Below are 23,498 nucleotides of genomic sequence, written 5' to 3'. Positions count from 1 at the left end.
GACGGTGTGTAGGTGGAGGTGTGCGTGTGTCCACTCATTCATTCCGCGCGTGCAGCTTCTCACAATGAACAGTCAGCATGATGGAGATCTGGTTGACTCCTTCATCATTTGCACACTTGACAGTGTAAACTCCGGCATCTTTTCTTGTCACATTCTTGATCTCCAGTGAATGGTCGTCGTGCTGCTCACCTGCTTCGCAAAAACACACAAACACAGACGCGCGCGCACATAAACGCACACACACACACAAATGGAAAATTAAGTATTCATTACATGCTCATCAACTGCATGTCCTCTGGCCACTGGTCTCCGAGTGACATCTAATCCTGCATTATTGATTGGTCTGGCTGCAATCCCACATCAAGCCAACAATAGGCTGCGTGAGAGACGCCTTCTTCACCACAGCACACAGCAGAGTGTGATTAGTGGGTTTCCGCAGTCAAGACTGTCATTTTCTGATGTCGGCTGCATATAATGGAGCTGAGAGAGTTTAAAAAAAAAAAAAAAGGGAGGGGGGGCGGGGGGTGTTAGGAGGTGTTGCAGCAGAGCCCTGACTACGCTGGCCTGGAGGAGAAGCCAGGTTTAGAACCGTTGTGTTGTATTCAGGGAGACAGCAATCCTCATTTAGACTGCATACATTAGAGCCGTAATGAGAATCACATTTGGCAGGGTCCCACGCTGGCTAACCTGCCATGTTTTATTCAGACCCTGAATGGCAGAGCTGAGTGCTTACTTGCTGGCTCAGCTCATCTAGGACCTGGTTTATAGAGCCATCACACAGCCCGGGATCACCTTTGACCAGCTTCTCCCCGTGGTGCAGCCAAATGCAAGAGACCTCCTCTGGGTTAGCTGAGACCAGCAGTGGGATGGCTGCCATGTCATCTTCCACCACCTGGACCTCCGTTGGCTGATCTGGGCTGAATTCTGGTGGGTCTGACACAGAAGCAGCACAGAAATACAGCCCCAGTAAGTTGGCTGTGCACCAAAAATTTATGAAAAGGGCCATTGGAAACACACTCTGGCCCACCGAATGACTGGAACCAGCAAAACTGAGCACAAAAGACACACAAAACATGTTGAGCATGAAAGCGCTAAGAGACACTAATGAGAGTCAGACCAGTAGAAAGTCGACATCCCACCAATAAATCCAGATCTAACCAACTTCACACACTCAGACAACGGGGGAGTGGAGCAGCGAGGGAGGGAGAGGGACAGGCATTAAAACAACGAGTGACAGTACTGTTGTCCAACTGCAGCTCTGCACAAACACACAGTGACATTCCTTCATGCTCATACACAGTACCAAGCTTTGAAGCAGTGGCTGGCTGCTGCCTGTGAAATGGCATCAAAGACAAACATGGCCATGCAGCAAAGCAAATGCACAATTAGGACACACTGCCGCAGAGCTCAACAGACCCACAAATCACAACAAAGGTTTTCCAGTAAACAAAAGCCCCACACATACACATATTGCAGAAGAACACCAGCAAAGCGATTTTTTATCCTTGCCATTATTGATCATCATTATGCGGCGTTTAAGAGCTATGCAAACAGCCTTATCTTGGTCGTTCACCGGAAAGCGAGAAATAAACAAAAAGCCGAAAACAGAAAAGGAAGAAACCAGAAGTTCACCCTGTACTCACAGAGCACATTGAGTTGGAAGAATGTGTTGGCCCCCTCTGATAACACCGGGCTGTAGGCCTGGCAGATGACCTTCTGGTTGTGATACTGGGAGCTCAGATTCAGGGCGAGAGAGCTGTGCACTGACACGCCACCAAACTGAGCCTGCCTGGGTGCCTGCTCATCCCCTTGGAACCTACGGTACAAATCCCATCCAGCAAAACCAATCAACAAAGGATTCCAACTTCACAGGAATATCATGCATGAAGCAGCTGAACCGTCTGCCGTACAGGCACCTGCACCAGTCAATTGGCTTTATAGTCTTTTGCGGGACAATTGCCCGCTGCCTACGCAAACCTGAGTGAGCCCAGACTCCAGGAGACGCTGGCCCGGGGGTTACTGCTTCCAGCGTAGCAGTCCAGAGTGAGCATCTGGCCGCGGCGGAGCACATCCTGCTTCGCTGTGATCTTCATACTTATAGCTGTGACTGAAGAACCATGGAGTAAACAAGAAAATCCAATCTTGACTCGCTGATTAGATCAAGATGAAGAGTATGAAATGCTGCAGCTAAAAATCGGTGTCACTCGCTTTATATCAAATCCATTTATCTTATATTGTGCTTTTCTCTCAGCTGAGTGAGACGGGAATAAAGGTCAAGCGGTGCATTTATGTCTCAGCCGTTCCCGCTCTACTCACAATGAACCATGAGCTTCGTATAGGCGGAGATTTTCTTCTTTGTCTCGTTTGTGGCGTCGCAGCGGTAGGTGGCCATGTTGTCACTTGCTGTCAGCACCAGGATCAGTTCTCGAGCTACACCCATATCAAAGGGCGTCTGCTTGGATGCAACAGTCACCGTCTTTCCATTCTATATAGAACACGGAGGAGGGTAGGAACACACAAATCATCACAAACAATAAGCACACACACACACACACAGACACACGTGCATGTAGCACAGTCTCACCTTGAACCAGGTCAGGGTCCCAGTGGGATTCCCACCGGTGGAAAAGCAGACAAGACGGACGACGTTCCCTGAATGAAGGGGGACATCTTGAGGAGGAGCTTCAAGCCACACTTTTTGAGGGGGGTCTAGTGTTAAAGCATTGACAGATCGAAGGTCAGAACACCACCAGAAAAAAAGGAAAAACTGCATTGAAACACAGATAGTTGCTTCTTTTAAAAGCAGTCTCTTGTTTCAAAAGTCAAGTTTCTTCATTAGTTTCTTAAAAACTGTTGTCTCATGCTTGTCATATAAAGATGATCTGTTTTTTATACCGTAGCAAGAGACAACTGAGAAAACTGCAGAATAAACTAAAGTTTTAAGGTCCGTTGCAGATGATTCCAGTCATTTGCTGTAGAAAACTGAACTGAGGAGCGACCAAAGGAGGTCCGGACTGTTGAATCTGCGAGAACGCAGACTGCGGTTAATGCCGTGAATCTACGTATGTTTCGAGTTCACCTACAAAAAACGCTCAGGGTGCCGGTCTGGCTTTTGGAGAAGTGTGTGGCCCTGTTGAAAGCCTCACAGGTGAGCTTCAGCCCGTCCTCCTCCCGGGAGACCTGGTGGGTCATGTTGGATATGGTTGTCATCCCACCGTTGTCACCCTGCCGACACACAAAGCCCACAAGACAGTTCAGCTTGGGGACAGGCAGACTTGTTCAAGCGCCCTTAGTTTCAGGAGAGAGAGACAGAGAGAGAGAGAGAGAGAGAAAGAGAGAGAGAGAGAGGGGAAAATCACCACGAAAAACAACCCTCATTGGTTTGTCTTGGTGAATACAGATGGCAAATTAGCCGCTGTAATAACTGATGTTGTGCATGGTCTGTGATAAATAAGCATATTCATCTGACTCTCCCGCTTTGCACACTGTTATAAATTGAACAAAGTGTCATTTTGCACCTGCCCGATAGTGGTCATGCCTATGCAGCACATCTGGTTATTAAAGCTATTATTGTGGTGATTACTGTAAAAGCCACACTCAGAGAGACAAAGACACCGGACAGGAGCGTCAGTCTTCATTAACTTCACACTGTTTCACATGCATTAAAGCTCACATACAGCACACTGAGTGCTCTGTGTAAGATCAAATGAAAATGCTGCTGCCAGATGAATAAAGAGCTTGTTTAATAATACTCATCTTCTGTGTCAGCTTTTATTCACTTTGATCTTATTAACATACAAAAAGAGAGAGAGAGGCTGAGCGAGAGGAAGAGAGGAGCGGCACAATACTCTTTTTGGAATCCGCTAATTCATTTGCAAAGCTGCAGTAGACCTATTCAGACACTGCTCATGGTCGTACCGTTTTCTTTCATCTATAAAGATTCAGATGAGGTCAAATTATATATTGGGGATTCTTTTATTTCACCGGGAGGCATTTTAATAGACTTTGAGGGTACCCTGAAGGCAGGCTCGACTGAAGGGGAATGTTTTCCCGCATTAGCTTGCATGTCTGTTTCCTGGAGTTTGCAGAAAAAAGAAACAAATTCTCAGAATAAAACTGAAACTGATGAGAGCGGCCGCCGCTGCTGTAAGACAAGAGTGTCGAGCGTGTCCCACCAGCGGCGCTCTAGTCAGGCACACTCCGGGGGAACGCGGTCCGTGCTGCGTGTGGTTCACCTCTTCCATCGTGACAACGGTGTCGTTGAGCTCCTTGTAGCCCAGCCACCAGCGGACGAGGACGGGAGGGTTGCTGGACGAGGCGTGGCAGCTGAGGCTCAGGTTCTGTCCCTCGGCGGCCGTTAACGAACCCAACAGCTTTAGCTGCGCGGGCTCAACTGAGACGCACGCAAACATACGAGAGACAAGTCAGTAAAAATATCGCCCCGCGAATAGCACATTCAACAGCTACCTATTCTGATCACAGCGGCAGCGCAACTATTTTGGGATGTGAAACACAGAGCTGTATCAAGGGTGAGAGGGAAAATCACTTTGAGTGGCAACTTGTTTTCTCAGGGGGTTTTCATTGTGGTTTCTAAAGTCTGCTTCGCTTTAACCAGAGGGGGAGACTGGGTACAATCGCTGCAGGCAAAGTGATGCAGCTGTATGAAGTCTTTGGGGGAATACAAAGACTGGGGACTGAGCGGGAAGGAGGGTCATGTATGTAAATCTTTTGTGTGTTTGTGTGTCTCCGACATGAGACGCCGAGCGGAAGCCGTCTGGTGTGCGCCGCCGCACACAAAGGCTGCCGGAATTACACAGGTGATACGTGGTACAAGAGGCATATTCATATTTCACCAGTGAGTCTTACTATGTGCCCTCCAGCTCTCTGCCAGTGCCTAGAGCGCAGTCAGGCATCAGCAGCTCATTTTCAGCATCCCTGAATGGATGACTGGGAGGCACGGCGCCGGAGCCCGTGGGGGCTCGGAGAAAGGGAAGAAAAAAGAAAAAAGAAAAAGAGGAGCAGAACTGGTGTAACTTCATCCACATTTACAAGCCTGACTGAGACTTTTCTGGAAGGGCCGATCCTAATCATATTTACATAAAATAGGTGCATCAATCAGAAAGCCTTTAAAGCTCTGACTTACATTCCCCGACTCTGTAGTGGAAATCAGGCTATTGTTAGACTCGATGTGCCAAGGCTGCTGAATATTAATTCTGGATTTGTTTTATTGTTGCTGAAACAAACATTTTATATTCAGAGACAAAAGTATAATCTATTAACCATGGGCGTTACTGTCGCACAAAGTGTAGCTTTTAGTGCCTGAGGAGTGTGCATTGAAGCAATTCAGCTAAATTAATGTAGCGGCTATGAAAGTGCATACAGTGATTCTCATCTGGAGGCACTTGGAAATATGGGCTGCAGCCATAATAACCATTAGTCTCATTAATGATATTAACATTTGGATTTTTTTTTTTTGCTGGAACAGCAAAAGAATTGGTTTTAGAGGTAAGAATTATTCTATTCCTTTGTCTAGTGTCCATATCTTTAATAACCCATAATCAGTGATTGCTCCCAGGGCTTTTGCGTGCGTCCCAGCGCCGTGCACTATCTTCAACATTATGTTCACTCACAGAGCACAGTTATTTTGCGGCTGACAGACAGGGGCGACCGGGACACCAGATTGATGCTTTCACAGCACAGCTCTGCCTGGTTGTCGGCGGGGGTGATCTTCAGTCGGAGGATGCTGCTGGACTTGAGCGCCACGCTGTCCTCTTCCCAAATCGTGGACAGAACTTCCCCGTTCTGAGGCACAAACAACAGCATGAAACTTAAAATAAAAAAATTTAAAAAAAAAAGGCAGCAGCGTGTTTGAATAGTTGCAAGTTCCCATATGGCACGCTGAGTGAAGAACAGAAGTTGCTCTGAATGGGACCCTTATGCTGCAAGTTTTTTAAAAGCGAAATGCCCCTCTTTTGCCAGTGTGACAGTTTGCTGCAAAGCTTTCTTAACAGATGGTGCAGAAGATTTACCTTGGTCCAGTGGAGAGTGGCCAGGGGGTTTCCACCGTGAGACACACACTCCAAGACGAGCACTCTCCCCGCCTTGACTTCCTCTCGCTCCAGACCCACAATAACTGGAGGCTGAGGTGGGACTGTCAGGAAGCCAGAGACAAAAATAAAAGGGCTTTTGACAAAAGGTGGAAAGGTATAGAAGGAAAAAAAAAAAAAACTGAAGAGGAAAAGGAGAGGTAAGAGAAGTGGAGTCGTAGCCCAGTGAAAGACAAAGGTAGCGTTTGTCAATAAGACAATACAGAAAAAAAAAAAAGAAGGAACTGCACCAGGATGAGAACACTCTTGGCAATTGAGTAGCAGCGTCCCTATTTGTTGAGACGGGGCCAATAAATTGGTCACTGTCAACATGACTGTGGAATAAGAGGTCCAGATCTGATGAAAGCACTAAGCATTAAGGGAGCAGTGAGTTGGATCCAGTCCATAAAGCAAAATAACAGATGTTCAAACAGTAATAAGGCAACGTGAAATATGAATAAATTACAGCCTCCTTGAATAAAATATACGCAGTAAAATAAATTAGAAGAGGATGGGCCTTTGTTATTGCTGCAATCAGTTTCAGAGAGCAGACTGCAAACCCTGGGCCAGCATGACAAATTGCCACCTTGCTAACAATCTGGCTGGCTGAAAACGGCCACCGCGTTGGCTCTGATGGGCTGGCATACCGAGCAAGACTGCAGCGGTGGTCCCGAGTTCTGCAACATTAGCACTTTAGCTGAGAGCTCATGTTGTTTAATACAGAGCGGCGAGAGACAGGGAGGAAGGGAGGAGCGCTCGGGGTTATTGGTGATTGTTGAAACAGCGGCGGCGCCTCATAGATAGAGACGACATTAAGGTGTCTCGTCAGCCGGTAGATAATACGGCAGAGGAGCTGAAGGAAGCAACTCGCCGCTGATCGTGTCAGCAGCCCCGCTCCACTTTAATCAACAACATGATTTAGTCCTGGGAGAAGCAGGTGGGTAGACTCTGAGGCCCCAACAATCAATTACTTCAGCTGATCAACAGGGTAGAAATTACTGAAGCTACTGTAGCTGCAGTGTCACAGTGCACATTCAGCAGCGGGCGCGCTCATTGTTGCCTTGCCAAACGGGAGGGGAGAAAAGGACATGAAAGACAAGAAGAGGCAGAGGAAGCATGTGCGTCAACTTACCTTTTTGTGCGGCGGCAACAATTTTATTACATAATGTCACACATTGTGATAATAACATGAAAGAAAAGGCAGCAGAAAGTGGCTTCATTTCCTGCCTCAGTGGATTCCAGATTTAATTTGAGCAGATGAGCACAAATGTTGCTGTGCTAGTTTTGCAGGATTTATTATTATTAACTATGGAGGGCCTAAGCTTTCCATATTAGTTATTTTAATGATGTTAAAAATTCTGTACCAGCCTAGCTGGTATAATCTATCTGAGTTAGTTAATAATTGGTTTATGTGCTTTGGTTAACATTGAGGCAATAACTAAAACCAAATAAGGTTGCCCAATAAAACAATAAATCCACAATAATCGAGATTTGATTGCAGGAGGGTATATATCATTTTGCACTGGAACCACCGCCACAGCCTCCTGCTTTGGTCACATTAATATCACTCCGGCGGGAGCTGGATGCTCAGGAGGCAGCCCCCGCTCAATGTTGCTCTGAAGTAGGTGTGACTTTGCCTTCAGGTCGAATGTTTCTCCTTGGACCACTAACACAGTCTGAGCGCAGGAGGCCGGATACCCTTGAGCCTCCCCGAGGTTGGGTTCCTGCGTGTTTCATTGTGTTTCTTCTTCTTCTTCTTCCTGTTTTTCTTTTCTTTCTTTTTAAAGAAAGAGGATTTTGACTGTCAGCTCACAGAAAGGTTGAGACACTCACAGTACACACTCATGGTCACTGCGGTCTCCACCGGCTTGGAGAGGGCGGAGTTCTTGGCGTGACATGCCAGCTGCCTCCCGTTGTCAGAGCTCAGAGCCGTGAGCCTGTTGAGAGAGAAAGACAGTGTGCGGCGCATCACATAATATATAGATCGGTGAGTCTAACATCCACCTTTTAGAATATACTGAGCTGAGCTTGTGTGTATTGCAGCTAGTTGAAGCAGGTAGTTAAACCTGTTGTTTCAAATCTTAGGTTTAGGACTCCCAGAGAGGAATGAGCAACTCTTTGATTGGGGGCAAAGCCCTACTAAAAGAGACTCCAGCTACCCCAGAAGCAACTTAAGCAAGTAAATAACCAAAAGCAGTAAATGAGATAAAAAAAAAAACATAAAATCTAACATCCTGTCATTTATCATTCTCAATATGTGCACGCACATGCACACCGTGGTTAATGTGGCTGACTTTGTCTTGAAATATTACGTGTAATAATGGATTATTTATGCATCGTGCCAATGGGCTTCTTTCATTATATGCTTTTGAATGCCTTCATGGATTTATCGCTGTTTATTATTGTGGGTGGTATTCGTGACAAATCTGCAATTTTTGATGACTGGCTGGTGTAGGCACCTCCTGCCACACGTTCAGTTTATCAGCCACCGTCTCATCATTTCTGGCCAGTAAAGCAGAGTACACCCTCGATCCATCAGACTTTACAGCTCTTTGTGATAGCAGACCGCGGTGAGGCAGATTTCGCCTCTATATGAGCAGGAACAGGATCAACGTAAGGATTGATAAGCAAATTCTCGCATTCCTCAAATACAAATATTATAATCAGACTCAAGAAACAATACATTTCATGAACAAAAGCATAAAAATGTGTGACCATTATACTAATAGAGGCTGAATAGATATTGTAATCATTTCAAATACAAACACTTAAAAATGGAGTGGGCCCCATTCGCTGCTACAAAAGCTTCCAGTCTTATTGAAAGGCTTTTCACAAGACATTGGAACATAACTCTGAGGCTTTCATTCTGAGGAGCTGTTTGACTCAAAGGTCTGGATCACGAAGTCCATTCAGGAGCCCAAACATGCTTGATGGGTTTGAGGTCTGGGATCTTGCTTTGTGGATTCAGGCTCAGACAAATTGGAATAGTAAAAGTTCTTATCCAACTTCTGGCGCAAAGTTGATCAAAGAATTATGAAAAATGTGTTGGTATGTTGCAGCATTACAATGGCTTTATACACTAGGTATGGGGCCAGCCTCACACCATCATCCCTCCTTCAACAAACTTCAAAGTCAGACCGATGCTGTCTTACAGGTAATGTTCTCACGGCTGTCAAAGAGAAAAGGCTAATTCGTCACTCCACAGAAGAAGTTTCAATGACGCGCTCTACGCTGCTCGATCCAATATCTAGCAGTGGACCTGGTTTTGTCAGGCTAGCGTGCAGCCGCGCAGCATTTGTGCCCGCATCGTTACCGGTGAAGTTTCAGAACTTTTCAGCAGCGCGTTGGCAACTTTTACACACCGTGCGCATTAGCAGCCATGAACCTGCTCTGAGTGTGATGATGTTTTTCCCAAATGACTCTACTTCCTAAAAATATCACTTACAGTTGACCATGCATCATGAAATTTCATGAACCGTCTTAACTGCTGAGGCGGCTTCCTACCGCAGCACCGCGCTTATGATCTCTGAAAATGACTCATTTCACATGATCGGTGTTTGGAAATGGAGGCTGCATGGCTTAATGCCGTGATAGAAACCCCAGAAATGAGTAAATGACAGGTGTGGCCGAGTGTGCGCCTGTCATTAAAGTGTATGGCAGAGCAAAAGTGGTACAGAGGAGGTGGGATGGAGGCGTCGCTCCACCTCAAACAAGGTGGGAGAATCACTTTAGAAGTGAAGAGTCTCCTTCCGGAGGAGAGCAGGGAGGACAGGGGATGTGCGGTGGATGGGGCGGTCCGTTAAAATACAGCTGGCCTTGGTCTGTTGTCAGTCAGTGTAAATGTGTCTGATTGAAAGCAGCGGTCTATTTATTATGTCTCTACCATCAAAACAAGAGGAGGAAGGAGCTGGTTAAAGGTCTTATTTCCTTGGTATTATTCGTGTTTTTTTTAATGGAGCAATGATAAAATGTTTGTTTTTGTTTGAGAGAGTAACTTTTGAATGTTGGTAACAAGATACATCTAAAGGGTCACGAGGTGATTAATGATGGAGGGAACCAAGAAATTAAGTCCTGTTAGAGAAATCTCCTGTCATTATGTTTGTTTAGTTTTACTGCAGTCTTTGTGGATTAGTTTAACCACTATTGCATTGAGAAGTGAAATCACATTTATAACTGCAGCTATGGAGACGCATTAAACAGAAATTACCCAGCAGAGAACTGAAGCAGAGTGTTTGAGAAACATACTATATACCGCTGCGCGAGGTCACACGGAAGAGCCACGTGAAAATAAAACACAACTGCTTGCTGAAAAATCCACAGTGGATTCATCCCGAGCACCGTTTGCTTTTTCCACTTTATGCGTTCTACGTCAGACTATGGTACAATGACAACTGTAACAATCGCGCATCGCCCACTGCTGTGAAGGCTCAGCGTGAACATGAGGAAGGAGCATCAATATTGCTGGAGACCTTGGCTGTTCTGCAAGAAAACTAAACAACATTACAGCTCCTCAGCACCAATGTTATCTCAGGACATGACAAGAGGTTATTATCTTTGACTCTTTGACACAGAAAGAGGCGTACAGGATTAAAGTAATCTATGGCCCTGTTTAATGTATATGCACCTGGCGGACCAGCCGGGATCGGATCTGCCTCGCTGCCGGAATGCAATTTTGTGCATTTGACAGAAACTAATTCAATCGCGCCGTGCCAAGTTAACAGTTGACTGTGTGCAGAAATTTATCGCGCTCGCTAAGACAGAAGCAGGGAATAAGAGCACGGTGAAAACAGGGGGGGAAAAACAAGGAAGGCGGGCAGGCTGGGAGAGATTGAGCGGGCTGGTGAGGAGAATGAGTCTGGCAGGCGGCTGAACACATACGTTACTTCAGCATGCGTGTTCAGAAGCTTATCCTCTGAGCCAGACATCGTGAAAGACTCTGCACCTGTCAGCTCCACTCCATCTGAAAGACACAATGGGGGGAAGGCACACAAATATCCCCGTGAATGAATATTGTGTTTTAAATGTGCTCCAGAGAAACAGAAACATCAGTGTCCGCACATGGAGGCGTAAATCTTGAGAAATGAAAAATATGTTGATATGATGGTGATATATCTATTTAAAATAAAAACTTTTACATTTGAATAAGATCAATGGATCAATGTTGAGATCAGATTTCAGTGTCAGCAGAATAAAATTGAATTTTATAGAGGACAATAAAGATGTACATTTTAACAGAAAAGAAGGAATAAATCTGAATGTTAGACCTGCGGCACACTCGCACGTCCACGCCAGCAGAACGTATCTCGACCTGCTTCAGCGTGGCTCGCAGTAATAGGTGTGAGAGGACAGCAAGAGGTAAAAACAAAAAGTGGGAAAATTGCAGTTGCTCTCGTAAACATGGAGCAACTTGTGATACGTTTGCTGTACATGCAATTGTAAAGGCAGCGGAAATTGGAAATTCAAATGCTGAGGCTGTTTCCTCCCACACAGACTCATCTACTTTCAACTGTGCCATCCCCCCAACTACCAAACAAGAAGTGTTTACTGAACTTGCATTTTGCACTCGGAGATGTGTACCTTCTGGTTCTGACCTCTCCAGACTGCAGAAAACAGAATATCAAAACATCTGTTGGCCTTTGTTCCAGCCTGTCAGGCTGACCGTCGCCATACGACGTGATTCAGCTGAAGGGATGACTCACCTTTATAAAGTGTGATTTCAGCCTCGGGTTTCGCATCAGGAGCAACACAGACGATGGAGTACTTTTTCCCCGCCACCCAAGGTGTCGCCATGTCCGCCTCAAAGTACGGCTTGGAAGGAGGAACTGCGTGAGAGAAACAGGAGCTGAAGATTCCCGCTGATACAATCAATACCCCAATAATAAACAGCGCTCTAATGCCGGGTTAGTGGGAGCTGCTGCTATGACAGATGGGTATTAGCTTATGCAATGATATGATAATAAGACTGTATCATTTGGGAGTGACGGGAATGTCACGCTGTCAGCTTTTGAGTGATTTACTACAATGAGGTTTGATGTTCTGTTGCGTTTGAATACAAATTGTGGACAAGAAGAGAATGCGGAGATGAAACAGTGATGAAACCCATCCAGTGCTAATCTATCATGGCAAACGCCAAACACTTCTCCACTCAGATCGCCCTCAAGCTAAATATGTGCTTTCTGGACTGATCAAAGCGTCTTCACTTCTCCACTGTTCTCACTCTGCAATCCTTTTATCTGACCATAAATAGGGATTCCAGAAAAGAAAGCATAGCTTATAACACAAGGGACGAAAAAAAAAAACAAAAAACAAAACAAAAAAAAGTTTGGCAGTGAATTGAGAAATATGCCACCATCTAATTATCAAAGAGATTTCTGTGGATCTGTTGAGCTCCACTTTACAGAGACTATCACTTAAATCAAGCGCACATTACAGAAAACTGACCGTCGACGGTGCCAGCTTTCAGCGAGTGAGTGAGCATGTAGGATTAGAAACTATGGATCCTGTGAAGGTTGTTTTCCTTTCATCAGAGATCAAGTGTAAAGGCTGCCTGAGTTAAGAGACAGAATGGGGAGTTGGTAAGTACAGGAAGAATAGCGAGAGACACATGAAAGACTGGCAGAGGAGAAAAGAGAGATGGAAAGAATGAAATGTGGGGAAGAGGCAGGCTGCAGAGGATAACAGGAGCGGGAAGGGAGCCGCTGCTAAACTGTGAGATAAATCTGCTGCCAGTGCAAAGCTAAACAGCTGCACCACAAGCAACCAAACCAGCCAAGCCGTTCAGCAGCTCCTGGCACGCCACAGGCCGACCTGCACCACTAGGAGGAGCTGTTGCTGTGTGCAGAGTCGAATATTGGCTCCAGTCTGCTATTGAGACAGATGAGATGTGGCTGCAGCTTCAAACTGATTTAAAAGAAGCAATTGAATCTGTGTGGACTGTGATGGGTTACCCAGAGCACTGCAGAGGCGCTCCCTGCAATAATGAGATGCATTTGTTTGTTTTTTCCCCCCTCTTCCCTGAGAAGATGACTGGGCCATGCATCTATTGACAGCCCCTGCACTCCCAATCTACTCTGGCCCACACAATTCTCTCCGGCGCATCACTTGTTGTGCCCTCGGAGTGTCTGGCAACCTAACAAATCCTAAAATAAGAATAATGATATGTTCACAAATGAGGCGGGCAGGTATCTAATTTTTTTCCTCGCCCGCTCACGCTGGCTTGTTCCTCTTATCTCTCATTCACTCCATCATCCCTCTGTAGCAGCCCGAGCCCACCCACCTCCCCCAGCGCCATCCTTCTTGACCACTGCAGTTAAACTGCAGAAGTGCGGAGGAAGGTGTGTTCCAGCTCGGATTGGGACCGAACATCTCCCGATCCATCATTCCTACTATAGCGAACCTCGTGACCCAATCAGCCATGCTACGGTGAACTTAAACACTCGCACGCACATTTACACTTAGAAAAGTATTAACACATGTGCTTCGCTAAACACACACTCTATTCAATTTACCAGACGTGACAAGTGGAAGACTGTGATTTTAATTAACTCTTCTCGACATTCTTTAAATCCTTACCTATCAGGGTTTTTTTTTTTTTTTTAATTTCTTCTCGATTTTTTTTTTCACCCATCTGCTTTCTAGCTCTTTCTCTCCTATTAAGGTACATATATGACCAGGAAAATAGACGGGCAAGGACTCGCTCCTGCTGCTCAGTCGAGAAACAGTGAGCCGCAAAATTTGATTCATTAGACAAATACAGACGGATGGATGGATAAGGCAGATAAGAAGCAGATTAGCAGACACACATCAATATGCATAAGCAGCTCTTTCCACCTATCCCTCTCTCCCGTTCACATACAGATGCACATGCTCCCCTTTCTTCCTTTGCGCACATTCACCCAAAGATCAGCTCAGGTCTACAGTGCATGCAGATTTGCACACACAAACACACTGACACAGGCGAGCGCGTGTGCACACAAGCCACATTCATCTCACTTTGCCCCAAAAAAAAAAAAAAAAAAAAAAAACAGGCACCAGTGTGTGTGTGCACAGTCAAACATGTGATATCAACCTGATTCTCTGAAAAATACTGGAGAGGCCCAGAGGATAAACAGTCCCCAAAAAGCTTATTGCAGTGAATGGGAGAATGATGGAGATCAGAGTTTTTAATAGCGCGCAGATACAACTCAGCTATATCTCTTAGGGACAAATATTGGCCAACAACGTGCATCCAACACACACACACACACGCACACATCCACACGACTGTGATTTTTATTTCAATGTGTGTATAAAAACAACATTCATTTGAAGATTATTACACACAAACATATATTGTAGGTCTCAGGTGTGTGATCTCTGGCAATCAAAGCCAGTGAAACAGTCTGCTTTTTTCAGCTCCCCCTTCCTCTTTATCTCCTCTTTCCTGTCGGTGCCTCCTCTGTTCCAGGGGAGACGTGGAGCAGGTGTTCAGGACAGAAATAAGACCTTCCCACTCCTAGCTCCATCAATGCTCATGCACACACCGCTCCTCACGATTTCACTCCTACTACCTCTCTTACCTTTTGTTTTGGGTCCATTACATAACAGTTTAACCACTATCTGTCCACATTCATCTCCCAAACGGCCTTTCACAGAAAATATATCACACATATTACGAGGTCCGACCCGAGACGGTTGTAAATTTACTTTAAAGGGAACTTATTATGCTCATTTTCAGGGTTTATTTTACATTCTGGTGCTCCACTGGAGGAGTCTCTTTGTTATTCCTTGTTGAAATTCCCTTACTTATCTCTCACCGGCCCTTCAATCCATACATCTTTTGACACAAGCTGTTTTAGCTTCTGTCTCTTTAAAGAACCGCTTGTTTGAAATTCAAGCTTATTCTGATTTCCCAATTTCCTGGAAGCTTCACTTCCAGAAGCACCATGCCTGTCAACACACAACATGAAAGCTCGTAATGTGACACAGTCTTATCGTTGTGCTAGTTGCCACTGCCGTGCTTGTAATGCACAATGCCTTCAGGAGAGGATTTTGTAGACAAATCCATCATGAGCTGACATCAAGTCAAGCAAACCTGGTTCAAGCTGTGGGTTTGTAGCAATCTGAAGCCTAAAGTTGTTTTTCAAAGTATCCATCCATCTTCTAAACAGGTTTATCCATCTAAGGCGCTGGAGCTGGAGCTGGTCCCAGCTGGACAGGTTACCAGGCTATCACACCCGAGAGAGAGACAACCACACATACCGGTCACCAATTAACCTCAAATGCATATTTTTTTAGAAAAACACGCAAACAGAAAAGCCCTTCAGCCTTCCTGAACCCGCAAAGATTTAATGATTGCAAACACTTTGGAGAAAAAAAATGACTTCAGTACTTAGCAGAAGCTCCCCTGCTCAGTGTGAAGGAAGGACCTGACATTGTAAAATGTAATATGCACAACGTCACACCAGTGTAAAACACGTCGTCCTCTGATGGGGTTACATCTTGGGCAACTGTCAGAAGTTTTTCATGAACAGGGATGAATAAAGTCGCCATGTTCTACGTTGCTTGTGCCCCCATTTATAAGTCGTTCCATTATTCATAACAGGGAATCATAAAATGAAGGCTCATTATATACTCTTCAAGTGCTAAACTCATTAGCTACTGCAAAAAACCTCACCACAGCCCTGGTTCCTAAAATGTTCTCCAACCTCTAACCAACACTGGTAATAAGCTTACACACACACACACACACTAACGGCTAGAGAGAGTGAGACCGTTAGGGATGAGGAAAGACACACACACACACACATATATATCTCTGTAAAACCCAACTATGGCAACTGAATGAGTAACACGGTCTAAAACCAGAACACATCAAAAAGTGTTTTGAACATTTGCAGGAGGCATCTGTGCGGGCATGCAATGTGGTGAGGGAGAGAGTTGTTCATTAATAGGATTAAATGCTAAGGCTAATGGTATAAACCGAGACACAGGATGTGTCAGGTATGTGACGGGCACAGCGCGGGGTAAGTTTTCCAGAGGAGGGGGGGTTTCGGCAGTGGGGGTAGAGGTTGTTATTGTCATGGATTACTCACTGCCACTTGATCTGCCTATTGCGGTAATCCCCTATCTAAGCTCTGCAGGAAGGCAAAAACACACAGGAGTTATGTTGCACCAATAGAAATGTCTTGAAAACATCTCTTTGTAAGCCTATGGATGGGGCTTATTGACATTTTGCCTCTATCCCTGCTATTTACTGCCTGTGGTGATCCATCTTTGAATTAGCCAGTCATGATACCACTCTCTCTGACCCAAGAATCCAATTATACAGCCAGCCATCTCTGTTTTGTTTTCAAATGCCTCCCTTCTCCCCTACTGTATCTCCTCATAAAGAGTTTATAGTGTTTTGATTTGATGCAGAGCTTGATGGGATATGGTCACGGTTGACTGGTCAGGGGTGTAAGGCCTTGGGAGCTGTACCTCAGTGATGGAGTAGTCCATGAGAAACTCATCAGAGGCAGTCCTCTTGAAAAGGATGCACAGTTTCCAGTCCCAGTTCAGTACTAACGGGAGATTGAATTCATCAGCTCATTATCAAACCCCAGATTAGTCACATATTTTGAATCACTCGAATTGTTGGGGTGGAACAAATGACCCTTTAGGACCAAGGCTGCGCGCTGCTTTTTAAGTCGGGCACTTCACTTTTTGCCCTTTTTTTTTTTTTTTTGCAGCTGCGCAGCTGCAACTGTCCGTCTTCAACAGTCAACAGCTGGAATGTGATCCCAAGACACAGAATAAAACCACCTGCTGAGACATGTGGACAGAAACAGAGGGGAAGTGTAGCCTTCAGTCATGGTGAATATCTCTACCAGCCATCAACGCTGCAACCAAACAACCTCATTCCCACACATTTTAACCCTTGTGACCAAACAAAAGCACATGTGTGGAATCTGTGTTTGAGTGTAGAGATGCAGAAGATGTTTTCAGGGTAATAAATGTGAGAATCCAGCCTGCTGTGGCTGCAGGTGTAGGCCTGCTGTAGGACGCGAAGCTGCTGCAGCGGAGAACAGAAGACGGCCATTCAAAAGAGACGTCTGGACTCTACGGCTCTTCCTACCCCTCGCCGCCCGCCAGCCCATTGATGTCAGAAAAACCTGCTCTCTTCCCAGCGGAGAGCGAGGCCACTGGAACTACAACACCAACCCCCCCGCTTTCCCCAGTAGATGGTCACCAAAGAGAAAGCCTAAGAGTCAGAGAGGGAGAGGGAGAAATCGTGCAGTGGCGAGAACGGGGTGGGGGATGTAAGTAAATGAACTGCACCCGGAGAAGAAAGCTTCTTTGAAAGTCCTTTCCTTGCCACATATGTGCCTGCTCTCACAAGCAAAGGGGAAAGGGAGAGAGAAGCGTTGGATGTCACAGAGTGACAACAGGTGGTGTAATGTAGCTGCACAATTACATCTATTCCAGTCCATGGCTGAGTAGAAAGTTTTCAATCGTTTTCCTTATAATTTATTCCTGTGCAAGAAAGAGACATGAACCACCCCGAGGCTTGCCGGGGAATCGGGGGCCATGCTGGTATTTTGTATTGTGCGGCTGCTGGTTTAAGCCGCGGACCGATTGAAGCGCGCAGGACTGCTTCAGAAAAGCATAGATCTTGTTAAGGATGTAAATACTGACTGAAAAGTTGAGAAAATTGTGACATTTTTCATGGTTCTTGCGTGTACTCGAAGCAAACTGCTGAGCTCCACTGTAACAAGGACATGTTATATTTAAAGCCCGGCGCAAACTGCCCCATCTTACACAAATGAAAGGTCTTTATCAATAAAAATGAATATTTAACAGCTCTTTATATGCTGATTGCTGGTCAGGAGGTCGTGCATGTTAGTAGAGTACTGACGATGTTCACACTCATAAATTGCATGTATTATTTTGGTACTCTGGAAAAAAAAAAAGTCTCCTCCGCGGGGACTTTTTTTTTTTTTCGCTCACTCAGCACGGTGACCCTGACTGTGTGGGAAACAATTGCTTTGCTGGTCTCAGATGGGCCCGCTTGACATTCATAGAAGGTATCATCCTCCAGTTGGACCTTTTCAATCTGAAGATGATACTGCCCTGGAACAGAGACGGAGAGATTCATTATTTTCTGACACATTTATTCTGGAAAGGATGCGCACAGCAAAGACATACAGATGATCACATCGAATGGAGCTCCCGTTCATTCTCATCTTAACACACCACCAGATTTAAAGCTACTTTGTTTGGACTATATTGCCACAAGTGTTTGTTCAACCCCTCTATATCTCTGAGTTGCTGTGGTTCCCAGGTACTGCTAACAGTTGATTGTGGAATATTTAGAATTGAGGACTTGCCGGCGACTGGACTTACTGCACAGGTGGCATCCTGTCACTGCACCACGCTGGAATTCACCGAGCTCCTGAGAGCGACACACTCTTTCACAAATGTTTGGAGAAATAGGCTGCATGTGTCGCTGCTTATACACCCGAATTCAATGGTTTGGACAGCTGGGCAAATACATTTGGCAATGCAGTGTTTATATTTGCAAGAGTAGTGAAAACTCATATGTATTAGTATTAGAACGGTAGTCAAAAACTCCTGGCAACTTCCTGCCCCCCCCCCACCCCAGAGTTACAGATTGCATTAGAGTCAATTTTAATGTTAATGAATGATGAAGAGCTTCACAGTGGTGCAGAAGTTCACGACAAGAAAATCCCTGAATCAAATCTGGGCTTCGGGGCCTTTCTGTGTGCAGTTTGTTCTCCCATGTTCGGTTTTCTCTGGTTACTCCAGTTTTTGTCCAGCAGGCTTGAGATTAAATGTTACTATAAACAACCCACAGGTGAGTTTCGCTGACTTCAGAAGTTCTCTGTTAATGATCCACTGACAAGTTTGAAGTTCAGAATTTTGCTTTTCCCTCCCTGAACGCCAGTGCAAATGGGAAAATTAAAAAAAAAAATAAAAGGAATTCGCACAATAACAGTCAGAGCATATCAATTTAATACAACAATACACTCTCCCACTGGAATTTGACTGTTTGATTTGACTATAAATAGGGTTTTTTTGTAAACTGGGAACATCTCACTTGTTGAGAACCTCCTGCTGCAGGCATTTCTATTGACATGCAAGGAGTTGTCTATATTCGTAGCACAGGCATTTTGTTTCAGAATGAATTTCCAGTGTGGTAAATGAAATCCAATCCCAGATTCACAACACCGACTGAATAAACTGTCTATTAATTGATGCCAGACAGAGTCGCTCACTCTGTATCGCTCTTCTGATAGTCTGGCATCCCAACAGTGCTTGATTTGTTTGAAGCGCTGCCATAACCTGTGGGGATTAGATGATGTTCAGAGCCGGGATTCCAGCTCCCGATGGCTCATCGCCTGCTAACATGTGGAAAATAGTATCTTGGTCTGACAACCACCCAGACCTAAAAATGCATATGTCAAGTAAGCTGGCAGAATAATTAGTGCCAACCAGAAGCAATTTCACATCCAAGTTATCATTAAGAACACAGAGAGAGAGAGACATTACAGTTATTAATTATATTCCTCTTTCCTGAAATTATACACAAATAGTGCAATCAAGTTGCAGAGAGCGTATTTAAGGCACAGAAGATAGCATTTTGGCTGCAACACAATTTCTCTGTATTTATGTTTGCAGAAGAATAACTCTCATTTACAACTCTGAATTTGTGCACTGGTGCAAAAAGTGGAAAGAGAAAGTTACATCAGGTCAATCTCAAACGAGAACAAAAAAATAAACTGGTGTGAGGTGTCGGTTCTCACTGTGAAGAACGTTTTTATTACAGCAGGCAGGAGATGCAGCTTTATGACATAAAAGTATTTTTTTTCCAGAAAACATTCAATAATTAAGTTCCATGGAGGTATTTGCATTTGAACTTTTTAACCGCCACTTGTTTAGAGATACTCTGTTATAACAGTAACTAATTTAACATAAAGCCTTGCGTACTCCTAAAAGAAGAAAAGGTGTATGTACACACTTCATGTCATGTGACAGGTGTGAACCAGCTCCAAGGTCTTTATTGCCTCCTCTGCCTCGGTCTTTTTCTGGCTCTAATGTGAACAATATCTTAAAAAAAAGCTTCAAATGCTCAAATGATGGACTTCAAACAGATGGAAGAACATTTTAGAAGATGTGCTGATATTGGCAGTACATCCTATATGGTCTTGTTATTTTCATGTGAGCTTTTGGACCGTGATTAGAAACATAAGTATGAGGGGGAAGTCCTCCGCACACCACGGGAAGAACATGCCAACTCAACACAAAAAAGACCCCCAAGCCAAGAATGAATCATGAATGTTCTTGCTTTGAGGCAGAACAGTTCCACCACTGTGCAGTCCTTTTCTCATCTTCTCTGAAATCAACACAGATAAGCTCACACGTGATTCTGACCTGTATGTTGTTATTAAACAGTTAATTCTAGGGAAGATTTAACAAGAAAACTAATGGAACAATGTTGTTGTTCACACCAAACAGCAATTTATGGCCCATTTACACAACAATGTTTTTTAAGTGAAGACACAAAACTTTGCGTTTTGGATGTCAGTTTCCATGACAACGATACTCGGCGCCACTGAAAAGTCCGCTTTTTGAAAATTGCTCATAAGATGGAACTTTTTGAAAATGTTTGACTCCATTGTAGTGTAAATGGAGGAAAATCTAACTATTATAAAATGGACAGTGGAGACGCTGGTGCTGCACATGCACACCACGGCCATAAAATATGTTTCATCTGCACCAGATTAGAGGGATAATAAGAATGGCGTCCTCCAGAGTAGCAACTCTCCCAGTCCACATTCTCCTGGGACTTGGTAGTTTTATATTTGCTTACTGTAATGGTGATCCAAATCACTGTATTTGCCACTCTTAATGTTTATAGCGTATTGTTCTATGCATATATATGTGTGTGTTTTCATTACAAAACCAACAACAGCACCCACTAGTGGCCCAACAGAAAAACTGCAAGGTTTTCAGCATTTCTGCTGTTCCCATGTAAACCGACATCGTTTCTGAAATGAGACAGTGTCAACACAAACCCTTTCTGAAATCAAAAAAATTATGTGCTTTCACTTAAAGCGCTGTTGTGTAAATGAGTTACTGAGACCTGCACATACTCAGGGAGAACATGCAGCATACAGCCTTAAATCCAACAGGAGATGTTCACGGTGTGAGGACAGAGCGCGCTCCACTCCACCACAGCAAGTCCCAACTTGTGTTTGATTTAAGTTTATCGATCTTGTCAATATTTGCTCTTTGCATAATAAACTTCCTTCATATACAACTTAGAATGATCCTAATGCTGGTGGCAGTCAGTGAAAATGAATAGGGAGGAGACAGACTTCCTGCTTTGGAGTCGTGATAAAGACATTCCCTCCAAGACTGTTTCTGTTTGTCGTAAGAAGTGTTTTCCTCACATGTGAGCCCGAAATCCTACATTTACACTCCTGTCGGCACACAAGAACTGCCTCAGCTTGGGGAAGGATGCCACATTTACTGTAAGTACAGGTTGAAATCAACCCCGGTCTCTTTTATATGTGCAAATGAGTGATTTCTGGCTTTTTTAAGCATCAATAAACATCACTGATGGTAACAATCAGTAAAAACGGGTGGCGTACCAAGTGCAGTCAAGTGTCCTCTGAGATGATTTTGCTCTCTCTGTGCAGCGTGAAGTGATTGCATACATCAGCTTGTAGTCTGCTGTTTCTTTTCCTGGAAGGAGAACCTGTGCTAATCCGTATTTTATTCATGAGAGAGCGTGTGAGTATTTGGCCGTTTGTGTGTGTTTGTCGTCTTTATATTGACGCGTAGAAGTTTCTATTTTGATGTTTTGGAAGTGAAACGTTGCAGGATTCTTCCCTAACCCTGTCCCTGCCGCTGACGGCTCATCAAGAGGGAACGCCACATTTCAGTGTTTGTTTAGGCTGAACTTTAACGGTGAGTAAGCTATCGGTATATGCATGCATCTCGATGCTTACGTCGTTGGCGGTCTCTCACGCCGCGCAGCAGTGAAGTGCGGCTCGTCTGGTTGCGGGCTGATCAGGAACAGATGCTCTTCTCTTACTCGGGATTGCCTTCTAATTGGCTATTACTTTTTATAGACTGTGGTGTGGATTCCGCAACACGCTTCATTCTCTGTCACATTTCACTGATTAGCTGACACTCTGTTGCTATAATTTCTTTTCTTTTTTTTTTTTTCCTCCTCTTTTGTCTTCACTCGAGTGACAGGATGAGGGGGGATTTGTGAGAGGATACTAACAATCACATCACCTCGCCGGCCCCAGATGCTCTGCGTATTGACAGCCATAAGGTGCCTGTAATGTCTGCTTGGCTTTATTATCGCACTTTGAAAGTGAGCGAGATGAGGTTGTTGCTATGGCTTCAGAGTAGTCTGCGTCAAGCCGCACTCCTGGATGCTCCGAGATGACGGATGTGTTTCATAATTAAAACCATATGAAGTATATGTCACAATAAAACAGGAATATGCAGGATTTGTCATATACTGACAGCCTATCATTAAATTGTACTTTCTACTTCAGTATCCTCTTTCTAATTAAGACACGATTAGTCTACAGTGTGATCCAATGTTAACGTGACCCATTCATCCTTAGATAAATCATTATATTAAGAGACTCACTCAATAACGAAGAATACGTGATTAGTTTATTCAGATTTTTCTTCTTCTTTTTTTTTTTTTTTTAAATAAGTATTAAACTCACATAAGTCCATCACAGCCCAACAGGCCATAAACTATATTCAGCGAGTATCCATCTTTACCTCTCTTGGGGTTTCCAATCATGCTGTAGCGTGGAAAGCCCGGCAGGCTTCTCTGAGGTCCCAGGAGGAGGCCATTTTTCACCCACTGCACAGTCCCCGAGGCCCGCAGCACCTCGCACCTCAGCACAGCTGTGGCTCCCATCCGCACAGTCAGGTTCCTGGGCTCAAACCTGAAGGCCTGCTGGGCCTCCATGCCTGGAGACATAAAAAGGAGGAGGGAGGACGGAGCTGTAAAGTGGAATCACAGGGCAGGGGAGGGATGTGAAGAGATTTAATGTACAGCGATGGCGAAGACTGAAGGCGGTGTATTTGCGGAGAAATGTTATGAAGGAAATAAAAGGAGTAAAAAGGAGCATGATACAGACACACACACCGCAGGGTAGCAGTCCTGTGGTCTTTTGTCTGAGAAGGCACCCCATAGTGCCTGGCCACATTATTCATCCTGGCATATGTTTTATTGATGGGAAACTGCAGTGATACGGCCCTGAAAATGAGTCAATAAAGTAATTACTGCAAATTAAATCCCCCCTCGGCCATGCAGATAGGGTATTGGGCGGAGGGAAAAAAGCACGGGGTATCAGAGACCTTGTTCACCTGCGGTTTTTCTTCAATGTCGAT

General features: G+C 44.7%; 1 protein-coding gene across 1 annotated transcript in view; it reads right to left on the bottom strand.

Annotated features, from left to right (window-relative positions):
- nphs1 (NPHS1 adhesion molecule, nephrin) overlaps positions 1-23,498 on the bottom strand; it is a 44,330-nt gene that overhangs the window by 12,086 nt on the left and 8,746 nt on the right. Inside the window, exons 3-17 of the mRNA XM_030102278.1 lie at positions 22,881-23,075; positions 18,054-18,176; positions 11,786-11,908; positions 10,965-11,046; positions 7,920-8,023; positions 6,030-6,151; positions 5,631-5,802; positions 4,236-4,393; positions 3,084-3,225; positions 2,585-2,709; positions 2,317-2,485; positions 1,978-2,107; positions 1,644-1,816; positions 793-933; positions 64-192 (exon numbers count right to left, since the gene is read on the bottom strand). Coding sequence (XP_029958138.1) covers positions 64-192; positions 793-933; positions 1,644-1,816; positions 1,978-2,107; positions 2,317-2,485; positions 2,585-2,709; positions 3,084-3,225; positions 4,236-4,393; positions 5,631-5,802; positions 6,030-6,151; positions 7,920-8,023; positions 10,965-11,046; positions 11,786-11,908; positions 18,054-18,176; positions 22,881-23,075 — 2,088 coding nt within the window. The remainder of the gene's footprint in view (positions 1-63; positions 193-792; positions 934-1,643; positions 1,817-1,977; positions 2,108-2,316; positions 2,486-2,584; positions 2,710-3,083; positions 3,226-4,235; positions 4,394-5,630; positions 5,803-6,029; positions 6,152-7,919; positions 8,024-10,964; positions 11,047-11,785; positions 11,909-18,053; positions 18,177-22,880; positions 23,076-23,498) is intronic.

The sequence above is a fragment of the Salarias fasciatus genome, chromosome 11, assembly GCF_902148845.1.
Source record: "Salarias fasciatus chromosome 11, fSalaFa1.1, whole genome shotgun sequence".
In the NCBI taxonomy this organism is placed as follows: Eukaryota; Metazoa; Chordata; class Actinopteri; order Blenniiformes; family Blenniidae; genus Salarias; species Salarias fasciatus.
This window is presented reverse-complemented; position numbering and strand designations above follow the sequence as displayed.